Consider the following 24309-nt stretch of genomic DNA (forward strand, 5'->3'; position numbering starts at 1 on the left):
TCTCTGTAACTTAGTTGCTGAAACCCAGGCAACATTCTAGTAAATCTCCTCTGTACTCTCTCTATTTTGTTGACATCCTTCCTAAAATTAGGCGACCAAAATTGTACACCATACACCAGAATTGGCCTCACCAATGCCTTGTAAAATTTTAACATAACATCCCAACTTCTATACTCAATGCTCTGATTTATAAAGGCCAGCACACCAAAAGCTTTCTTTACCACCCTATCTACATGTGATTCCACCTTCAGGGAATTATGCACAGTTATTCCCAGATCCCTCTGTTCAACTGCATTCCTCAATTCACTACCATTTACCATGCACATCCTATTTTGATTTGACCTGCCAAGATGTAGCACCTCACACTTATCAGCATTAAACTCCATCTGCCATCTTTCAGCCCACTCTTCCAAATGGCCTAAATCTCTTTGTAGACTTTGAAAATCTACTTAATTATCCACAACACCACCTATCTTAGTATCATCTGCATACTTACTAATCCAATTTACCACACCATCATCCAGATCATTGATGTACATGACAAACAGCAGTGGACCCAACACAGATCTCTGTGGCACCCCACTAGTCACTGGCCTCCAACCACACAAACAGCCATCCACCATTACTCTCTGGCATCTCCCATTCAGCCACTGTTGAATCCATCTTGCTACTCCACCATTAATACCAAACAATTGAACCTTCTTAACCAACCTTCCATGAGGAACCTTGTCAAAGGCCTTACTGTAGTCCATATATACAACATCCACTGCTTTACCCTCATCAATTTCCCGAGTAACCTCTTCAAAAAATTCAAGAAGATTAGTCAAACATGACCTTCCAGGCACAAATCCATGTTGACTGTTCCTAATCACACCCTGTTTAATATAGCTGCAGAAACCCTTTGGATTTACTTTCACCTTACTTGCCAAAGCAACCTAATATCTTCTTTTAGCTTTTCTAATTTATTTCTTAAGATTCCTTTTACATTCTTTATACTCCTCAAGCATCTCATTACTCCATGCTGCCTATAATTATTGTAGATCTCCCTCTTTTTCCGAACCGTGTCCAATTTCCCTTGAAAACCATGGCTCTTAACAATTTTTACTATTTCCTTTCAACCGAAAAGGGACATAAAGATTCTGTACTCTTAAAATTTCACCTTTAAAGGTCCCCCATTTCTCTTCCACATCTTGCCCATAAAACAAAATGTCCCAATTCACTCCTTTTAAATCCTTTCGCATCTCCTCAAAGTTAGCCTTTCTCTAATCAAAAATCTCAACCCTAGGTCCAGTTCTGACCCTCTCCATAATTATATTGAAACTAATGGTATTGTGATCACTGGACCCGAATTGTTCCCCAACACATACCTCTGCCACCTGACCTGTCTCATTTCCTAACAGGAGGTCCAGCCACGCCCCTTCTCTACAATACAATACAATATAATACAATATGGTTTATTTGTCACATTGCACATAAGTGCAAGTGGAATGAATATGTCAGCAGCGGTACAATTAGAAAGAACACACACAAAAACACAATAAAAATTTAACACAAACATCTACCACAGTATTCATCACTGTGGTGGAAGGCCAACAATTTGGCCAGTCCTCCTCCATTTTCCCCCGTGGTCGGGACCTCAACCCTCCGCAGCCGTTGCTGCGGGCGTCCAGATGGTAAAAGGACAAGGTACAAGTCCAGGTAAGTCCAGAGTCGGCTCTTCCCCACCGGAGACCGCGGCTTTAAGTTGGTGTAGGCCGCAGGCCGGCGGCTGAAGATTTAAAGTCCCCGCCACGCCGCAGGCAGAAGCACCGCAGACCGCAGGGCTGGCAGTCGAAGCTTCCCTCCAGGGGTGTTGGTAAGTACACACCAGGCCTGCGGTAGAAGTGGGCCGGCAGTGATGGCTTCTTCTTCCCCCGGGTCCCCCATGAGGGATCCCGGGCTGTAGACGCCGCGCCAGCTGGAGCTCTGCAGACTGCGTGCGGCTTCAGGCTGCCGGCTGCCGCGGGCCAGCAAAACGAAGCGCTCCCCTCCAGCGAGCCCCAGTGAGAGCTCACCCGCTCCACGCCAAGAGTCCACGCTGCGCCCGCCGCTGAAGCCCCGAGCGTGTCTCCGGGAAAGGCCACGCCGATCCTTGCTGTTAGGCCACGGTGAGGCGACCTGGAAAAAGTCGCCTCTCCATGGAGGAGGCGGCCAAAACGGTTTCCCCCTTACCCCCCCACACCACCCCCCACACAAAACACACAAAGAAACATTAAAAACATACTTTAAAACATACTAAAAAAATTTAAAAAGTTGAAAAAACTAACGCGCTGCTGACAGGGCTGCTGCCATTGCAGCGCCCCCACCTACCCTGGTAGGTACCTCTATGTATTGCTGCAAAAAAACTATCCTGCACACATTTTACAATCTCCAAACCATCCAGCCCATTTACAGAATGTTTCCCAGTCTATGTGTGGAAAATTGAAATCTCCCACAATCACTACCTTGTGCTTCCTACTAATATCTGCGATCTCCTTACATATTTGCTCTTCCAATTCTCGTTCCCCATTTGGCGGTCTATAATACACCCCTATAAGTGTTGCTACCCCTTTCCCATTTCTCAGTTCCACCCAAATAGCCTCCCTAGACGAGCCCTCTAATCTATCCTGCCAAAGCACTGCTGTAATATCTTCCCTGACAAGCAATGCAACACCTCCACCTCTTGCCCCTCCAATTCTGTACAACCTGCAGCAACAAAATCCTGGAATATTTAGTTTCCAATCACAGCCCTCCTGCAACCATGTTTCACTGATCGCCACAACATCATACTTCCAGGTGTCAATCCAGGCTCTAAGCTCATCCACCTTTCTTACAATGCTCCTAGCATTAAAATATACACATTTAAGAAACCCACCCTCTCTTATTCTCTGTTTATTATCTTTTTCTTCTTTCTCTCCTACATTTTGGGTCCGAGTGCTACCCTTCTCTGCCTCCTGTCTCACACACTGACTGCTAGCTTTCCCTATTTGAGCCCCTGTCCCCAACCGTTCTAGTTTAAAGTCTCCCCAGTAGCCTTTACAAATCTCCCCGCCAAGATATTGGTCCCCCTCGGGTTCAAGTGCAACCCGTCCTTTCTGTACAAGTCACACCTTCCCCAAAAGAGGTCCCAATGATCCAGAAACTTGAATCCCTGCCCACTGCACCAGTCCCTCAGCCACGCATTTATCCTCCACCTCCCGCCATTCCTACTCTCACTGTCACGTGGCACAGGCAGTAATCCTGAGATTGTTACCTTTGCGGTCCTTCTCCTTAACTCTCTTCCTAACTCCCTAAATTCTCCTTTCAGGACCTCTTCTCTTTTTCTACCTATGTCGTTGGTACCTATATGTGCCACGACCTCGGGCTCCTCTCCCTCCCATTTCAGGATATCTTGGACACGTTCAGACACATCCCTGACCCTGGCACCAGGGAGGCAAACTACCATCCGGGCCTCCTGACTGCGTCCACAGAATCGCCTGTCCGACCCCCTGACTATAGAGTTCCCTATTACTATTGTCCTCCCCTTCTTTTCCTTACCCTTCTGAGCAACAGGGCCAGTCTTAGTGCCGGAGGCCCGGCCGCTGTCGCTACCCCCAAATAGGCTGTCTCCCCTAACCGTACTCAAGAGTACTTATTTTCAAGGTGTACAGCCACCGGGGTACTCACTAGTCCCTGCCACTGCCCATTGTCCTTCCTAACCGTGACCCAGTTGTCTGCCGCCTGTGGTCTTGGAGTGACCACCTCTCTGTAACTCCTCTCTATGACCTCCTCGCTCTCCCTGACCAGACAGAGGTCATCGAGCTGCTGCTCCAGGTTCCTAACACGGTCCCTTAGGAGCCCCATCTCGACGCACCTGGCGCAGATGTGAACGTCTGGACCATTCAGCGGCTTCCTCAAGCCCACTTAATAAGTGTGATCTGCGAATGGAACGTTGCAGATTTTGGCTCCTCCTCCCTCTGTAACGGCTCCTGGGCCTCTGCTGAAACAAGCCACGCGCTGGGTTTTTACACTCACCGCTCGAACGTCGCTCCTCCTTCTGCAACGGCTCCTGGGCCTATGATAAGCGTTTGATGGCACTTGGCCTGAACTGGCTGGAGTTTAGAAGAATGAGGGGCGACCTCATTGAAACATACAGAATGGTGAAAGGCTTGAATAGAGTGGATGTGGAGAGGATGTTTCCAGTCTCGGACTAGAGGTCATTGAATTAAAGGACGTTTTTTTAGGAAAGAGACGAGGAGAAATTTCTTTAGTCAGAGGGTGGCGAATCTGTGGAATTCTTTGCCACAGAAGGCTGTGGAGGCCGTCAGTGGATATTTTTGAGGCAGAGATAGATAGATTCTTGATTAGTACAAATGTCAGAGGTTATGGGGAGAAAGCAGAAGAATGGGGTTAGGAGAGATAGATTAGCCATCATTGAATGGCGGAGTAGACTTGATGGGTCGAATGGCCTAATTCTACTCCTATCACATAACCTGAAAAAACAAAGTTTATCGTGTATCTGTACACTGCGGACGGCTGAATTGTAACATGTATTGTCTCCCCGCTGACTGGTTAGCATCCGACAAAAGCTTTTCACTGTATCTCGATGCACGTGACAATAATAAACGTAAACGAATGTAGGTCATGTAAAGTCATCTCTGAATGTTTGCAGGTGAATGTTTAGTTTAATTTGTCTTCGTTTAGTTTATTGTCACATGTGTAGAGTGAAAATAATATCAGTTTGTTGTCCCCTGTGGCAAATGGAAAAATTGTGACCTGCGTTCATGCTCAAAGGTTATTGGCTGTTGTTACACAATGTAATGAAGTTCCGTCAACCGTTTTACACAGGTCCTCCAGACAAGATTCCCCACCCTACAAAGTCGCTGCCCACTGTGCCGCCACACCGCTCCAATCCACCATTAGACCCTCGGAAACCGAACAGACTACCGCGACCTCCACGCCCACCAGCCAGGGATAAACCCAATATCTGCGATGGAAACTTCAACACCTTGGCTATTCTACGGGGTGAAATGTTTGTATTCAAGGTAAGAGGTTTTCAATATGGATACGTGACGCGCCGCGCATGCGTATTTCACAGCATTTCCTTTCAAAACGTTTGCGTCAAGCTTGCCAGGAGGCGTGGCATGTTTAAATCTGCAGGTGCTGGTTTGCACCTAAGATAGACACAAAAAGCTAGAGTAACTCAACGGGTCAGGCAGCCTCTCTGGAGATAAAGAAATAGGTGATGTTACGGATCTGAAGAAGGGTCCCGGATCTCTGCCGCTGTAAGGCAGCAGCTCGAGTAAGGCAATCCCAAATTTTCAGAATGGCTCCCTATTCATTGTATCATCTACTGTGAACAGCCTACAGTAGTATATCCTACCTAAAAAAACTGTTTAAAACAATCGGCACTAGCAATTAGACACAAGGAACTACAGATGCTGGAATCTTATGTAGAACACAAAGTTCAGGAGTAACTCAACAGGCCAGGCAGCATCTCTGGAGGATATAGATATACTGGAGTGAAGAAGGGTCTTGACCCGAAACGTCACCTATTCCTGTTCTCCAGTGATGCTACCTGATCCGCTGAGTTACTCCAGCGTTTTGTGTCTCTAAACAGGAAGTGTTTCACACAACCAAAGAGTAGTCCTGAACTTCTATCTACGTCATTGGAGACCCTCGGACTATTCTTGTTCGGACTTTTCTGGCTTTACCTTGCACGAAAATGTTACATAGAAACATAGAAAATAGGTGCAGGAGTAGGCCATTCGGCCCTTCGAGCCTGCACCGCCATTCAATGTGATCATGGCTGATCATCCAACTCAGTATCCTGTACCTGCCTTCTCTCCATACCCCCTGATCCCTTTAGCCACAAGGGCCACGTCTAACTCCCTCTTAAATATAGCCAATGAACTGGCCTCAACTACCCTCTGTGGCAGAGAGTTCCAGAGATTCACCACTCTCTGTGTGAGAAATGTTTTTCTCATCTCGGTCCTAAAAGATTTCCCCCTTATCCTTAAATTGTGACCCCTTGTTCTGGACTTCCCCAACATCGGGTACAATCTTCCTGCATCTAGCCGTTCCAATCCCTTAAGAATTTTGTAAGTTTCTATAAGATCTCCCCTCAATCTTCTAAATTCTAGCGAGTACAAGTCGGGTCTATCCAGTTTTTCTTCATATGAAAGTCCTGACATCCCAGGAATCAGTCTGGTGAACCTTCTCTGTACTCCCTCTATGGCAAGAATGTCTTTCCTCAGATTTGGAGACCAAAACTGTACGCAATACTCCAGGTGTGGTCTCACCAAGGCCCTGTACAACTGCAGTAGAACCTCCCTGCTCCTGTACTCAAATCCTTTTGCTATGAATGTCAACATACCATTCGCTTTCTTCACTGCCTGCTGCACCCGCATGCCTACTTTCAATGACTGGTGTACCATGACACCCAGGTCTCGTTGCATCTCCCCTTTTCCTAATCGGCCACCATTCAGATAATAGTCTACTTTCCTGTTTTTGCCACCAAAGTGGATAACCTCACATTTATCCACATTATACTGCATTATGTTATCATGTATCTATGAACTGTAAATGGCTCGATTGTAATCATGAATTGCCTTTCCGTCGACTGGATAGCACGCAACAAAAGCTTTTCACTGTACCTCGGTACACGTGGCAATCAACTAAACAGAAATGAACTGATTTCCTTTGGTATTTGCAGCCTTAAAAAGATAGTCAGTACTCAGACTAAGCTGTAACTGAGAGACCACAGAACTTTGCTGAGAATGACAACAGAATTAATGGCATATTATTCTCAGCAGTGGCCAATCTTTCATATCAAAAATGTCAGATCTCCTGTGTTGGAACTCGGTTTGCTTATGTATTGACAAACCCAGTTACTTCCACGGTACTCAAAAGAAGAAAAGAAACAAGAAGGTATAATATTTCACCATTTTGTTTTACTAGTTTAGTTTGGTTTAGAGACACAGCGCAGAAACAGGCCCTTCGACCCACCTGGTCCGCACCGACCAGCGATCCCTGAACATTAACACTGTCCACCACACACTAGGGTCAACTTACATTCGTACCAAGCCAATTAACCTACAAACCTGTACGTCTTTGTAGTGTGGGAGGAAACTGATGATCTCGGTGAAAATCCACACAGGTCACGGGGAGAACTCCGTACAGATAGCACCCGCAGTCAGAATCGAACCCAGGTCTCTGGCGCTGTAAGGCAGCAGCTCTAACGCCATGCCACCGTGCCACCCCAATTACTAACCCAATCTGTCCTCTTTCACCCCTTCTTCTGCAGCACCCGCCCCTCGTACTGATTGCCCAGGTTTTTTTTGCTATCCGCGAGGTATTAAAATTCTGGCCAATATGTATGGTTGTAAGGAGAAACAGGCAAGTGATGCATATGTGACCTGACATACAGTATAAAATGGAATGCAAAAATGATGGGTGCTGGTACTATGTGCTGGCCCACAATAAACACTTGGGCAGCTTTCAACCCAGCGGTATGAATATTGATTTCTCTAACTTCAAGTAACCCTTGCTTTCCCTCTCTCTCCATCCCCCCCCCCCCCCCCTCCCACACCAGTTCTCCTACTACTTTCACTGTCCTCCTGATTAATTTGACTGTATGCCTAGTTGGCACCTTCCCCTTAGCCAACTGAACCAGTTTACATGTCCTTGATCGTCTTCTGCTTTGATCTGTCCTTTTCACACCTTACGTTCCCTTTGTACCCTTCTGTTTCTCTGGTCTTCCCCTCCCCTGACGTTCAGTCTGAAGAAGGGTCTCGACCCGAAACATCGCCGATTCCTTCTCTCCAGAGATGCTGCCTGTCACGCTGAGTTACTCCAGCATTTTGTGTCTATCCAGATCACGTTAAGATGAAAAGGTGGATAAGACAAGGCTATTTTGATATCAGAAGCATTTCCATTACTTTGAAGTGCATTTCAAAGATTGCGTAGTTTGAGATGAAACTTTGAAGGGAAAAGAGTTGGACTTGGTGGTGTTGAAAGAAATAACCTACAGAGATGACATAAATAATTCCTTTGATGAGACTTTGGGAAATGCCAAAATATTGCTGCATAGTTTTTTTTCAGGTCTTCAATGGATGGGGACCTGTAAACATACAGCCCCTAATGGACTTTAGTTTAATTTAGAGATACAGTGCGGAAACAGGCCAACCGGGCTCGTACCGACCAGCGTTCCCCGTACGCTAGTACTATCCTACACACCAGGGACAATTTACAAAAGCTAAACTTGTACATCGCGTACATGAGTGTGGGAGGAAACCGGAGCACCTGGAGAAAACCCGCGCAGATCACGAGGAGAATGTACCAACTCTGTACAGGAGTCAGGACCGAACCCGGGTCTCTGGCGCTGTAAGGCAGCAACTCTACCGCTGCGCCACCGTGCCCGCATCTTGTAAGACAATCCTAAATTTTCCAAGTTGCTCCCTGTTGAATGAATGAATGAATGAATGAAAACTTTATTGTCATTCAGATATACACCTAGACACAGTGCACCTTGAACGAAATTTCGTTGCATTTTACTCTCCAAAATCAGTTAATAGTTAAAAGTTCTAGGTGCGTCCATAAAAATGCCTCATGCGCATGGTTCTGTAAAATAAATATATATAAAAAAGTTTTTAAAAGTGACGATATTTAAAAAGTTCTAGCCTCGGTTTTTTGATTGTTCAGTAATCTTATGGCCTGGGGGATGAAGCTGTTGCAGAACCTGGTTGTCCCGCTCTTCATGCTGCGGTACCTCCTCCCAGAGTTAAGCAGTATGAACAGTCCAAATTGTGGGTATGTGGGGGCCCTTAGCTCTTGTTAACAGGTGCGGGGATGTATCATCCATCGGTGAACAGATTACAGTAGTATATCTCCTGTCGGAGAAAAATGCAACTGTGTCTCTAAACTGAGCAAAACAGTGGATATTCATAGAAACATGTGGACCTGTGGGTACATACATAAAACATTAACATGTTACAGAAGGGTACAGAAAATATCAACTGGTCTAAAGGAAAGCAGCCTTCGATTGCCGAGGGACTGGAGTCAGCCATAGAAGACTACATTAGAAGAAACATGAGCAGTTCTGTGCACCACACCTTAGAAAGTATATATTGCCCTTGGAAGAAGTGCTGTGTAAAATTACCAGAATAATAACGACTCCAAATTCAGTGGGGGAAAGGTTGCATAAACACAGATTGTATTCCAAGGAATTTGCAAGTTTAAGCAAATCCAATCACGTAGATCGAGAGGGACTGTTTCTCCTCTCGGGGAATCTCGGACTAACTTTACGAATGTTTTCCGAACCAAAGTCTAGAAATTTGATTGTGCCATTATTCTACAGCTGAAGGTACAATAGTGATCTGCTTTGTGGTATTTCATAAAAATCTAAAATTAAATAAAGTGAAATTGAATCATGCCAGATCAAAAACGTTACTGGTGAGCTCTCTTCTGTAAATTGTTGCTCACATTTCCCACAACAGTAATACTGTCCCTCACACCTCTCAACTCGGGAATTTTACCCTTAAAGGATAACGCGAAAACACACCACCACTCCTCAGCTTTGCTTTAGAGATACAGAGTGGAAACAGGACCTTCGGCCCAAGGAGTACGCGCCGACCAGCATTCCCTGTACACTAACACTATCCGACACGCTCGTGAAAATTTACAATTTTACTGAAGCCAATTAACCTACAAACCGGTACGTCTTTTGATTGTGGGAGGAAACCGGAGCACCCAGAGAAACCCCATGCGGTCACAGGGAGAATGTACACGGTGGCGCAGCGGTAGAGTTGCTGCGTTACAGCGCCAGGCACCCAGGTTCGATCCTGACTACATGTGCTGTCGGTACGGAGTTTGCACGTCCTCCCCGTGATCTGCGTGGATTTTGTCCGGGTGCTCCGGTTTCCTCCTATACTACAAAGGTGTGCAGATGTGTGCATTAATTGGCTTTGGTAAAAAATTGCAAATTGTCCCCAGTGTGTAGGATAGTGATGGTGTGTGGGGATTGCTGGACGGCATGAACTCGGTGGGCTGAAGGGCCTGATTCCACTCTGTATCTCTAAACTAAGCTCAACGGTGGAGATCATACTGACTGGTTGTATCACAGCCTGGTTCGGAAAATCGAACACCCAGGAATAAAGTAGGCTGCAGAAAGTGCCTGGTTTGTCGTGAGTAATGAAACTCCCCACTATCATTGGGATCTACAGGATGTGCTGCCACATAAAGGCACCCATTACCATCAAAGACCCACACCGTCCGAGCCACACCCTCATTAGAGTCAAGAGACCCGTACCACCTTGGTCACTCTCTCATCTTGCTACTATCATCGGGATAAAGGTACAAGTGCCAGGAATCCATGATAGACAATAGACCAGTGGGCCCCAACCATTCTTTAGCTCATGGCCCCCTTGGGCTCTTGAATTTTTCCGTGGCCCCCCCTGACATTATTAGTGGATAAAAGGCGGCCCCCTTCATTGAACCTGTGGCCCCCTAAATCGCCAAATGTTTCTGTGGCCCCCCTGAGATTTGCCATGGAAGGGGCCATATGGCCCCAGGTTGCGAATCACTGCAATAGACAATAGGTGCAGGAATAGGCCATTCGGCCCTTCGAGCCAGCACCGCCATTCAATGTGATCATGGCTGATCATCCCCGATCAGTACCCCGTTCCTGCCTTCTCCCCATATCCCGTGACTCCGCTATCTTTAAGATCTCCAGGTTCAAGAACAGCTTCTTCCCAGCAATATCAGGCTCTTGAACACCGCACACCATTAGCAACAACCCTACCTCAGAAACTATGGTCTTTGTTTTGGTTGCATTATTTTGGCTTTGCACCATTATGGTCTGGTTATCTATTATTAATCATTATCAGTCAAGGTGGCACGGTGGCGCAGCGGTAGATTTGCTGCCCCACAGCGCCAGAGACCCGAGTTCGATCCTGACAACAGGTGCTGTCTGTATGGAGTTTGTACATCCTACCAATGACCTGTGTGGGAATTTTCCAGGTGCTCCGGCTTCCTCCCACATTCCAAAGACATACAGGTTTGTAGACTAATTGGCTTCGGTGAAATTGTAAATTGTCCGCAGTGTGTGTAGGACAATGTTAATGTGCGAGGATCGCTAGTTGTAACGGACTCAGTGGGAGGTAGTTGAGGGAGGGACTATTCCAACATTTAAGAAACATTTAGACAGGTACATGGATAGGACAGGTTTAGAGGGATATGGGCCAAATGCAGGCAGGTGGGACTAGTGTAGATGGGACATGTTGGTCAGAGTGGGCAAGTTGGGCAGAAGGGCCTGTTTCCATGCTGTAAGACTCTAACTCTATGGCAGAAAGAAACATATTATTCTCCAATTTTGCATGATAGCCTCCAGCAGACATGAATCTTGCAGTATGTAGTCATTTCCAAGCTTCCATCTTTTACGGAGTGTTAAGTCGTTCTACTGGAGGAAATTTGCATAATTTGCTGCAATCTTCAGTTTCCAATACCACAATTAAAGTGACATTGTGGGAATTATCGTTGCCTGCAGTAGTCACTCTCCTTCTGATGCACGATGGCAAATTGTAAATTAGAATCTGTTTAGTTTTAACAGTGTTTCCCTGAGTAACAGTAGCCTGTGGCAGAAATATTCATTGCTTGACGATGGGGGCGGCACGGTGGCGCAGCGGCAGTGGTAGAGTTGCTGCCTCACAGCGCCAGTGACCCGGGTTCAGTCCTGACTGTGGAGTGCCGTCTGTATGGAGTTCGTACGTTCTCCCCGTGACCTGCGTGGGGTTTCTCCGAGATCTTTGGTTTCCTCCCACACTCCAAAGACATACAGGTTTGTACAGGTTAATTGACCAGGTTTAAATATACAAATGTAACAAAAAAAAATTGCCCCTAGTGTGTGTAGGGTAGTGTTAATGTGTGGGGATCGCTGGTCAGAGCGGACTCGGTGGGCCGAAGGGCGTATTTCCGCGATGAACCTTTAAACTAAACTAAAACTATGCTTGGGTGAAGTGGTAAGGCTGTGGATTCATCACGAGACTTTGTTACCCTGAAAGTGAATTTAGGAATGTAACTTGATATGGAAATATGCATTTCTGTTCACTTTTGTTGAGACTCTGCTTTGCAACTTGAGCTCGAGACATTCTTGAGTTTTGAGTTCACTTCCTCCATCTTCTCTGGGAAAAATGGTAATAAGCGCCATTTCTTTCCTATATAAATAAAATAACAAACCTTGGAGACGTTCGCATTTTTTAACCTCATATGTTAATCGGAGAATCGGGGGTCATTTATAAAGCATCCTTTCAACCGCACTCTAGATCAGCAGTGCATAAATGGAAAACTACAAAAATGCATTGCAAATTCATTCAGTATTACAGAGTAAAAGTTATCCTTTGTATAGAAGATAGACACAAATTGCTGGAGTAACTGAGCGGGTCAGGCAGCATCTCTGGATAAAATGAATAGGTGATGTTTTGGGTCGTGACCCATCTTCGGATTCTTTTATATCCTGTTTTCACTTTTCTGCTATTGTTGCTCCCACTGACCAAGTGTATTTTTTCTCCATTGGTTTTGAGTAGAAATCCTTGGTTACTGCCACAATCACGTAGCAGCCTTCTGAATATTTTGAGGTAAGGGGGGCGAATTATATAGGAGATGGGCTTGCCTGGTGGCACAGTGGTAGAGTTGCTGCCTTAAGGGCCTGTCCCACTTTCACCACCTAATTCACGACCTCTGCCGAGTTTGCCCTTGACTCATACTCGCACTGAACGTTTTTCCTTCCATTATTTATTATGTAAAAGAATAGTCAATAGTCAATAGTCTATTTATTTGTCATTTGGACCCCTGGAGGTCCAAATGAAATGCTGTTTCTGCAGCCATACATTACACACAAATAGACCCCAGACACAACATAATTTACATTTTACATAAACATCCATCACATAGCTGTGATGGAAGGCCAAAAAAAAACTTATCTCTCCACTGCCCTCCCCCCCCCCCCGATGTTAGAGTCAAAGTCAAAGCCCCGGCTGGCGATGGCGATTGTCCCGCGGCCATTAAAGCCATGCCGGGTGGTGCGAGGTCGCACACCGGGTCTTGGTGTTAGAGACCCCGGCGTGCGCTCGCAGAGTCCCGCGGCCATTCCAAGCCGCGCGGGGCAGTGGTGTTAGGCTCCGCTCCAGGAGCTCTTCGACCCCGCAACTCGGGCGGGAGAAGTCGCCGTTGCAGGAGCCCCGAAAAGCGGTCTCCCTCCAGGGATCCGCGGGCTCCCGGTGCCGCCGTCCGCAGACCCGCAGTAGCAGCCTCCGCATCAGCAGCAGCAGCGGCAGCAGCAGCAGCAGCAGCGGCAGCGCTCCACCACCGCTCCACCCGCTCCGGACTCGGCCAGCTCCGCGACGGTGAGGTGAGTCGGCACCAGAGTCCCCGGCTTCTTCTGTTGGAGGCCGCTCCTCGTTGCGGCCCCAACGACAACTGAGACCCGACGAGAAAAGGTGGGGTCTCCAGTGCAGGGAGAGATTCAAAAGTTTCCCCCCCCCTCCCACCCCACCCCCACCCCCCCACACACACACCCCAACATAAAATAACAAAAACTACATATAAACATAGACAAAAAATAATAAAAACGCGGACAGGCTGCAGAGGCCGCTGCTGACCAGAGTCGCGCCGCCTACCGCCTACCGCCGACTGTTTTGATTGTGTTTATAATTTGTTTGGTTGTTTTGTTGTTTGTCTTTTGCACAAAAGTCCGCGAGCATTGCCACTTTCATTTCACGGCACATCTCGTATGTGTATGTGACAAATAAACTTGACTTGACTTGACTTGCAGCATGGTCATCACGAGGTCGTAGGGAAGTTGTGATGCTAGTCGTAGGTACTCGTGGCATCAAGTGGGTCAGGACGTTTATCTAGCCTGATGAAAAATGTCCACGAGTAAAAAAGGTCGTGAATTAGGTCATGAAAGTGGGACATGCCCTTTACTGAGCCAGAGGCCCGGGTTTGGTCCTGACTAGGGGTGCTGTCTGTACGGTGTTTGTACGTCCTCCACGTGAGCACGTGGGTTTCCCCCGGGTGCTCCGGTTTCCTCCCCCACTCCAAAGATGTGCAGGCTAATTGGCTTTGGTAAATTGTCCCTAGTGTGCAGGTGATCGTTGGTTGGCGTGGTTTCGCTGGGCCGAAGGGGGGGGGGGGGGGTCTGTTTCCACACACTGTATCTCTAAAACTAAAACCAAGATGAGCAGTACAAGTTTATAACTTGGAGGATAGGTGGGCGCATGAAACATGCCACTAGTCGGGGTGCAGATACGATAGTGCCATTTTGTCGGCTTTTAGGTAGGCACTTGCATATGCAGGGATGGAGGGCTGGAGTTCATGTACAAGCAGAGGATATTAGTTCAACCTGGCACCACGTTTAGTACAGACGTCATGAGCCAAAGAGCCTGTTTCTATTTTCTCCCTGTTACCCTCTATTGACCCTACTAACTCAATAGATTATCAACTGACATGACCAACAGAAGAACTCCAAACTAAAATGTTAGTATAAGTTCATTAGATCATGAATGATAGGAGCAGGATTAGGTCATTTGGCCCATCAAGTCTACTCTACCATTCAATCATGGCAGATTTATCTGTCCCTCTCAACCCCATTCTCCTGCCTTCTTCGCATCACCCCTGACACCCGTACTAATCAAGAATCTATCAATCTCTGCTTTAAAAATATCCATTGATGACCTCCACAGCCTTCTGTGGCAATGAATTCCACCCTCTGATTGAAGATATTCCTCCTCATCTCCTGCCTAAAGGTATGTCCCAGCTAGGTGTTGGGTTTTTCCATGTGCTATGACTCTATGTCTCTCATCAACATTTAAAGTGCAAAAAATATCACTGGTACCAAATTTTGGAAATGAAGAAAAATGTACAAAGGATTCTACTCCATGCATTTAGCATAAGTGACAGAGGACAACTTTTGCCCAATTACATCTGTACAGCAAAAAGTATTGTTGCACCAGGGGGTAGAATGAACGCCACCATCACTGTCTTCCAGAATAACATCTTGTAACATAGATCTGCCACAGATGTGACATAGAAAGCATTTTATTGGGATGTATCACAGTCTGGTTTGGGAAACAGCTCCATCCAAGACCGGAAGAAATTGCAGAGAATTGTGGACGCAGCCCAGACCATCACACAAACTAACCTCCCTTCCATTGACTCCATTTACACTTCACGCTGCCTCGGCAAGGCCAGCAGCATAATCATAGACGTGTCGCACCCTGGCCACTCTCTTCTTCTCCCCGCTCCCATCGGACAAGAGGTACAGAAGGGTGAAAACGCACAGCTACAGATTCAGGGACAGTTTCTTCCCAGCTGTTATCAGGCAACTGAACCATCCTATCAACAACTAGAGTGTGCGTTCCTGAGCTACCATCTACCTCACTGGAGACCCTCAGACTTTCCTTAATCTGACTTTACTAGACTTTATCTTGCACTAGATGTGATACCCTTTATTATGGATCTGTACGCTGGATTATACTCATGTGTGGTCTTTCTGCTGACTGGTTAGCACGCAACAAAAGCCTTTCATTGTACCTCGGTACACGTGGCAACAAACTAAACTAAATGAAGATCTTTTTCAGGACACAAAATGAACGAAGCTCGATGTAAGTTTTTGCAAAGTGCCTTTACAATGATTAAGTGTTCTGACAGGGATATTTATTTTTGAGCGAGACTATTGCTATTTTATTTGATGAAACTGATGCCGTTATATGTTATGTTAATCTGTGCAATTGCAGATTTAATTTGAACAAGTACGTTTATTCCTAACCAATATTCATTTATCCCAATAAAATTGCAATTAAACAGATTAATGCCTAGATTAGTCAGTGATTCCAAAGACTATAATTAGCTAATTTGTACCTGTATGCCAATATCAGTATTAACGCAACGCTAATATATAAATGATATAAATGGAAACAATGCCCACTTACAAAAAGCTTTTCTCTTTGTTGTGCCTCACAGCTATCCACCATAAATGACATTTTTCATTGTAGTTGCTTACAATGTAGAGAAATAAAAGATATCCATTTTATTCCAGAAGGGATCTCCCTTTTACAATAAGTGCTGGAACTCTGCAGTTTGATGTTTTAATGCTGCCAAGCTTCAAGTTCCTAAATCCATAAGTTCTAGGAGCAGAATTAGGCTGTTTGGCCCATCAAGTCTACTCCGCCATTCAATCATGGCTGATCTATCTTTCCCTCTCCTGCCTTCTCCCCATAACCCCTGAACACCCGTACTAATCAAGAATCTATCAATCTCCACCCTAAACTTATCCATTGTCTTGGCCTCCACAGCCTTCTGTGGCAATGAATTCCACAGATTCACTACCCTCTGACTAAAGAAATTCTTCCTCATCTCCTTTCTACGGGTGCTTACTTTTATTCTGATGCTATGGCCTCATTAATCTAAATGGCATTTTCCAATCTAAAGGGCCCTGACCCTAAATGTCGCTTATCTATGTTTAGTTTAGTTTAGAGATGCCGACCAGCGATCCCCGCACATTAACACTATCCCACATCCACTAGGGACACTTTATACATTTACCAAGCCAATCGACCTACTAACCTGTATGTCTTTGGAGTGTGGGAGGAAACCGATCTCGGAGAAAACCCATGCACTCCACGGGGAGAATGTACAAACTCCAAATGTTCTTCAGAGATGCTGCCTGACCCCGTGTCACTTAAAAAAAATAAAACTAAACCTTTGACCAGGTAACAGAAACTTAAAATGGCAGTCAGATTCTGCCATTAACTTTGGCATTTCCTTAGACTAAAAATTCCTACTCTCTTCCTGCCTCCAAACAGATATTAACCGTAAACCCTGTCTTGTGAATACTTGTGTGCATTCCCCCAAATAACTATGTACCATGGAATAAAGCATAGACTAATCCTAGAATGGCAGAATGATGTGTTGAATGGACCCTGTCAATTTGGCTGGATTGTCTCAGGATTCCACTGTTGAATACTCATCTCTAACAAATGCCATTTAGATTAATGGGCAGCACAGTGGTGCAGTGGTAGAGCTGCTGCCTTACGGCATCAGAAACCTGGGTTTGATCCTGACCGCTGTCTGTACGGAGTTTGTACGTTCTCCCTGTGCTCTGGTTTCCATCCACACTGCAGAGATTGCAGGTTTGTAGATTAATCGTTCCTGATGACAGGGCTGCCAACTCTCACGCTTTGAGCGTGAGACTCACGCCCTCAAGCAAACTCTCACACCCTCACACTCATCAGAAATTTCTCACGCTCAGTGGTGAAACATTTTGTGATCAACCAAAATTTCAAAACTCGGATAAACTGCATGGTCCGCGGGTGTTGGAGAGCCGGGGCGGCGGGAGGGATGGGAGCAGAACCAGCAGCCAGAACAGATGCGGGGAGCCGGGACGGACGAGTGTTTGCGAGTGTCTCGGGTGTCGGAGGCGTCGGAAGCGTTGCGCCGCTGCCGCGAGAGTCTCTGTGCCGAAGGGACAGACTCTCAAAGGGAGATGGAGAGAGAGAGAGGGGAAGGAGACAGCGGGGAGACAGAGGGGAACGAGAGAGCTGGGGGGGGTGAGAGGATGGAGAGAGGGGGGAGACGGGGGGGGGGGGTGAATGGAGAGAGAGAAGAGGGGCGGAGAGAGGGGGGAGAGAGATGGAGGGGAAGGAGTGAGGTGGGAGAGGGGGGCAGTGAGAGAGGGGTGAGAGGGAAGAAAGATTGAAGAGAGAGGGGGGTGGAGAGAGAGGAAGAGGGAGGAGAGGGTAGGAGAGAATGGAGAGAGAGAAGGGGAAGAGAGAGGGGTGGTAAAAGAGAGAGGGGGAGAAGAGGGGGAGGGGGAAGAGAGAAACAGGGGAAAAAGAGAGATAGGAGTGCAAACAAAAAGAGTTAGACAGAGGAGGGAGAGAGGGCAATGGGAAGAGTGAGGTAGGATGGAGAAATGGGGAAGAGAGGAGGAGAGAGGTGAGACAGAGAGAGAGGGGAGAGTGTGGAGAGGGGGGAGTGTGTGGAGAGGGAGAGAGGGGGGGAAGAGAAGAGGGGGGGAGAGAGAGAAGAAAGAGAGGGGGGAGAGCGAGTAAAGAGAGGGGAGAGAGAGTGAGGGGAAAGAGAGGGAGGGAGAGGGGGGGGGAGAGAGAGGAGAGAGGGGGAGAGGGGGGGGGAGGGAGGGGGGGGGGGAGAGAGAGAGAGAGAGAGAGAGGGGGGGAGAGAGAGAGAGGAGAGAGGAGAGAGGCGAGAGGAGAGAGGGGAAAGAGAGGTGAGGGTAGAGATAGAGAGAGGGGGAAAAGAGAGAGGGGAGGGGGGTTTGAGAGAGGGAGAGAGAGCGGAAGAGAGGGGGGAGAGAGAGAGAGTCTCTGTGTCAAATTTGCCCAGGTGATCGGCATGGATCAGGCAGCGGCTCGGTGCATCCTGGAGGACAACCAGTGGCTGCTGGAAGTAAGTACCAAGCACTGGGCAGAAACGGTGGAAGGTAGTGGACTTCAAATGGGGGTGGTTGGAGAAATCATCCTGCTTGCCTGCTAGATTTTCACTTACTGTAACTGCAGGAAAAATGTTCCCGATGTTGGGGGCGTTCAGAACCAGGGGTCACTGTTTAAGAATAAAGGGGGGGGGGGGCAGTTAGGACGGAGATGAGGACAAACTTTCTTCACGTTTTGAGTTGTGAATCTGTGGAATTCTCTGCCACAGAAGGCAGTGCAGGCCAATTCACTGGATGTTTTCAAGAGAGAGTTACATTTAGTTCTTGGGGCTAACGACATCAAGGGATATGGGGGGGAAAACAGGAAAGAGGTGCTGATTTTAGATGAATAGCCATGATCATATTGAATGGTAGTGCTGGTTCGATGGGCCGAATGGCCTATTCCTGCACCTATTTTCTATGTTTCTATGCTTGAGTATATGGCAATAAAACTCGATCACTTGATTTTGAAGCATTCATGCATGGTGGAGGTATAATGTAGTCATAGAGTGATACAGTGTGAAAACAGGCCCTTCGGTGCAACTTGCCCACACCCGCCAACATGTCCCAGCTATGCTACCTGCTTTTGTTCCATACCTCCAAACCTGTCCTATCCATGTATCAGTCTAACTTTTTCTTAAATGTTGGGATGGTCCCTGCCTCAACTACCTCCTCTGGCAGCTTGTTCCATACACCCATCACCCTTTGTGTGGATAAAGTTACCCCTTAAAAAGTTACCTCTTAAAAATACTTCATACAAAAAACAATGAAATCATACTTCTACAGTGCACTAAAATATGATTTTAATACATCAAATTTCAAAAAGATGCTACCCTTCTTCCACACCCTCTTCCCACTCGGTTGCTCCACTCCCCCAAGGCCAGTGATCAGTGATCGCACAGCCTCCCCCCTTTCAAAAACGCTCCAATCCAATTTAAAGCATATATATTGCATTCAAGTGTAAGTTATAAGACTCGCTACAGTATGCACCATATTGCACAATTTCAAGCTGAAAAATGCAAATGTTCCATACCAATTTGGACAGGTATATGGATAAGAAAGGTAGACGGATATGGGTCAAACACAGGCAGGTGGGACCAGTGTAGATACGGCATGTTGGTGGACATCGGCCAAAAGGTCTGTTTCTATGCTCGGCTGTATGACTTTATGACTCTATAATAACTTCAAACCTAATGCTGAGGCTTTACTGTACAAGGCACTGGTCAGACCCATTTGGAATATTGTGAGCAGTTTTGGGCCCCATATCTGAGGAGGATGTGCTGCCGTTGGAGAAGGTCCAGAGGAGGTTTACGAGAATGATCCCAGGAATGATTGGGTTAACATCTGATGAGTGTTTGACGGCACTGGGCCTATACTCGCTGGAGTTTAGAATGCTGGGGAGGGGAGGGGACCTCATTGAAACATACCGAATAGTGAAAGGCCTGGATTAGAGTGGATGTGGAATGGATGTTTCCACTAGTGGTAGAGTCTAGGACCAGAGGTCATAGCCTCAGAATAAATGGATGCACCTTTAGAAAGGAGATGAGAAGGGATTTCTTTACTAAGAGGATAGTGAATGTGTGGAATTTGTTGCCACAGAGGGCTGTGGAGGCCAAGGCAATGGATATTTCCAAGGGCAGAGATTGATAGATTCCTCATTAGTGCGGGTGTCGGGTTATGGGGAGGAGGCAGGAGAATGGGATTAGGAGGGAGAGATAGATCAGCCATGATTGAATGGCGGAGTGGACTTGATGGGCCGAATGGCCTAATTCTTCTCCTAGAACTCATGAAAATGAAAATTAAATATTGAATATTCTCCACACGTATCCCATGGGTTAATGAACAAATCTTGGGGAAAATTTGTCATCTACATCACGACCACAGAGATTCCAGTTTAGCTGTGTCTACCACACATTTATTATAAGTACAACCAACGGTGATAGCAATGAGGTATGGCAACTGTTGGCTGGACTGTTTTGCTGCCTGATTTAAACCTCCATTAAAAATATTACATTTTCCATTTTGCTTCCCAGGCTTGTGGGAATGTGTTTGTTTGGTGAGTCTGCAGATGATTGAGGAACACACGTGCAAATGTAGCACAGTAGCTGATTAGATTCCACCAGGTGCCTGTTTAATAGTGGTGCCTGACTCCACTATTGAAGCCAGTGAATACTGTGCTTTAATTATGATGGATGGCCATCAGCTAATTCAAGTTTAAGTAAGGTTGAATTTGAACTGTAGTCTAGCAGGGGGCAACGGTTGAGTTGCTGCCTAACAACGGGTTCGATCCCAACCATGGGTGCTGTCGGTACGGAGTTTGTACCATCTCCCCGTGACCTGCGTGGGTTTTCACCGGGTGCTCCGGTTTTCTCCCACACTCCAAAGACGTCCAGGGCTGCCGGTAAATTGACTGCGGTAAAATTGTAAATTGCCCCTGGTGTGTGTAGGATAGCGTTAGTGTGCGGGGATCGCTGGACGGCGCGGACTCGGTGGGCCGACGGGCCCGTTTCCGCGCTGTATCTCTAAACTAAATGTTCGGGAAGGAACTGCAGATGCTGGTTTAAACAGAAGATAGTCACAAAAAGCAGCAGTAGCTTAGTAGGTCGGAAGGGTCTCGACCCGAAAAGTCACCTATTCCTTTTCTCCTGAGATGCCGTCTGACCCGCTGAGTTACACTTTTTGTGTCTAAACCATATGTTCTCCTGAGTGAAATGGGAATGAGTGGCAACTACTCAGTTGGCTTTTTGCATTACTAAGTCTTTGCTGGGCAGGTCCCAACCTGAACGACGAGGCCATTGGGCCCTTCACAGTGCAGGCTCGAAGGGCTCAATGGCCTCCTCGTGCACCTATTTTCTTTTTTTTTTTCTTCTACCCTGAAACTATTTGTTGGAGCTCTGCCTCGGGGTGTGCAGCACATCCTTCAGGAGGAACAACTGTTACAAGATCACACCTTGTTCCTTTGCGTCGTTGCGATGATTTGCTTATACAAAGATTAATCATGAATGAAGGTGGCCCTTGAGACTAAAATGTTTCAAAATCTGTGTCATTGTGTGCAGTTAAGGCAGGCTTACATCCCAGTCCCTGTCCTTGCCTTGATCAGACCATAAAGCATACAACTTGAAAGTGAATAATGAGAAATGCTTTGGGAAAGCCCATTCATCACGATGTGGATGAATGAACACACTAATCCCAGTGGCCCAGTTCTGCCACCCGACAGTAAGTGAAGCACATAGTGTGACGTGATTCCTCCACATTGTGCAGCGTAGCTTTGAGATGCACGATTTTTGACAGAGATATCAGATTTGACCGCTGTTGCACAATTGTGGGGGAAGGGCAGCGCGGTGGCGCAGCGGTAGAGTTGCTGCCTCACAGCGACAGAGGCCTAGCTTTGATCCTGACCGCAGGTACTGTCCAATGCGAAATTTTTTGTACATTCTCCCCGTGACCACGTGGGTTTTCTCCGGCTGCCCCGGTTTCCTCCCACACCAAAGACGTGCAGGTTTGTAGGTTAATTGGCTCCCGTGGATTATCCCTAGTGTGTAGGATACAACTAGTGTACTAGTGTACAGAATCAGTGGGCCGAAGGGCCTGTTTCCATGCTGTATCTCTAAAACTAAAAACACATGTGATTTACAGAACTCCAGTTGCAGAACCCATTAGGAATTTCACTTTCTTTACGCAAGTTCCTTATTTATACAGTCTAGTAAAACAATTTTCAAGAGAGGGACACAAGGAACTGCAGATGCTGGAATCATGAGTAAAATGCAAAGTGCTGGTGTAACTCAGCGAGTCAGGAAGCATCCGTGGAAGGAATAGACAGGTGACGTTTCAGGTCAGGACCCTTCTTAATGACAGTTTGCAAAGTAAACATGGAGATCAAAAATGCCAGATTAGCGAGTACCAAACTGATTTCTTCTTTAAAGAAAATGTTCAGAGAAATAAGTTATTAAAAAGCCACGGGAACAATATCTAATTGCAAGTTGGCCAACTCCATAGCCACCTTTAAGCTGTTTTTAACTACCCTAGAGAGCTCAGTTACCCTAAGAAAGACTTTAGGCTTTAGAGATACAGCGAGCAAACAAGCCATTCGACGCACTGAGTTGACGCCGACCAGCAGTCAACCCGTACACTGACACCATCATACACACTAGGGACAATTTGTAATGTTACTAAAGCCAAATCATCCCACAAACCCGTCCATCTTTGGAGTGTTGGAAACCGGAGAAAACCCACGCGGACACCAGGAGCTCGTAAAACTCCATATAGACAGCCCCTGTAGTCGGGGTCGAACCCGAGGATCTCTGGGGCTGTAAGGTTGCAACTCTACCACTCTAATAGAAACATAGAAAAATAGAAAATAGGTGCAGGAGTAGGTCTTCGAGCCTGCACCGCCATTCAATATGATCATGGCTGATCACCCAACTCAGTATCCTGTACCTGCCTTCTCTCCATATCCCTTGATCCCTTTAGCCACAAGGGCCACATCTAACTCCCTCTAAAATATAGCCAATGAACTGGCCTCAACTACCTTCTGTGGCAGAGAATTCCAGAGATTCACCACTCTCTGTGTGAAAAATGTTTTCCTCATCTCGGTCCTAAAAGATTTCCCCCTTATCCTTAAACTGTGACCCCTTGTTCTGGACTTCCCCAACATCGGGAACAATCTTCCTGCATCTAGCCTGTCCAACCCCTTAAGAATTTTGTAAGTTTCTATAATCTAGTGCTAAGTGCGAGGGTTTGTACATTCTCGCTCTCTGACTGTGGTTTCCCCCACAATCACAATTTTGAGCAAGTTGGCAGGTTAATTGCTGTTGTAAATTCCCATTAATGTAAAGCTGAGTGGCAGAAACTGGGGGAAGCTGATGGGAATGTAGGGAGAATGAAATGGGATCAATGTACGATTTGTGACAATAGGTATGTGTTGGTCAGCGCAGACTCGGTGGGCTAAACGGCTTATTTCAGTGTTTAACTCTCTGTCTCAGGTGAGCGTCAGAAAGCTTTGGAGAAGCTGGAGAGGAATTGAAAGTGATTTTAGTAATTGAGCATGAAATCTAGGTTGACACACCAGGGAGAAGTACTGAGCGGGTGTCGGAGGTTATGGGGAGAAGGCAGGAGAATGGGGTTAGGAGGGAGAGATAGATCAGCCATGATTGAATGGCAGTAGACTTGATGGGCCAAATGGCCTAAATCTGTTCCTATCACTTATGACCTTATGATCTTATCTGTAGGGGGATGTTGGTATAAACCAAAGGTAGACACAAAAAGCTGGAGTAACTCAGTGGGTCAGGTAGCATCTCTGGAGAAAAGGTCTCGATGACGTTTTGGGTCAGAAGAAAGGTCTCGACCCGAAACGTCACTAAGGTTTTGGACGATGGTTGTTTTGGGGCCAACTTCATGCCCACTGTTTGTCAATGATCTGCTTATACAATGCTATGTCTGGCATTGCAAACTGGCATAGTTTAAGTCAATCTCTCCGTTCCTCGAATAAGAAAAGTGGTACATGATATATTTTGCTTCGGAGTCATGTGAGTGATTCCGTGAAGACCCCGCCCGTCCGCATGCACGTCAATTCGTCATTTGCATGGCGCATGGTAAGTTTAAACCTACAGGTAAGTTTTGTATTTCTTACCAGGTTGCGTTTTTCTTGCAGGAACCTCTTCTTACAGAGGTTTCCTGCTGGATATTGTAGCGAAGTCTGGACGAGCCGCGGGGAAACCGGTTTTGGGGTGTAGGGAGACTCCGGTCCGGACCGCGGAACATGGGTAGCCGGCGAACATCGGGTTCGCTACTCCAGTCGCTGACAAGGCGGTCAACGGCTTCCATGGTTC

General features: G+C 46.6%; 1 protein-coding gene across 3 annotated transcripts in view; it reads left to right on the forward strand.

The window, feature by feature from the left end:
- The window catches only part of LOC129696137 (matrix metalloproteinase-16-like), a 208985-nt gene that overhangs the window by 149585 nt on the left and 35091 nt on the right, over nucleotides 1-24309 (forward strand). For all 3 annotated transcript variants that reach the window (XM_055633637.1, XM_055633636.1, XM_055633639.1), the window contains one exon: nucleotides 4846-5042. In XM_055633637.1, coding sequence (XP_055489612.1) covers nucleotides 4846-5042 — 197 coding nt within the window. The remainder of the gene's footprint in view (nucleotides 1-4845; nucleotides 5043-24309) is intronic.

Source organism: Leucoraja erinacea, chromosome 4 (genome assembly GCF_028641065.1).
Source record: "Leucoraja erinacea ecotype New England chromosome 4, Leri_hhj_1, whole genome shotgun sequence".
Lineage (NCBI taxonomy): Eukaryota > Metazoa > Chordata > Chondrichthyes > Rajiformes > Rajidae > Leucoraja > Leucoraja erinaceus.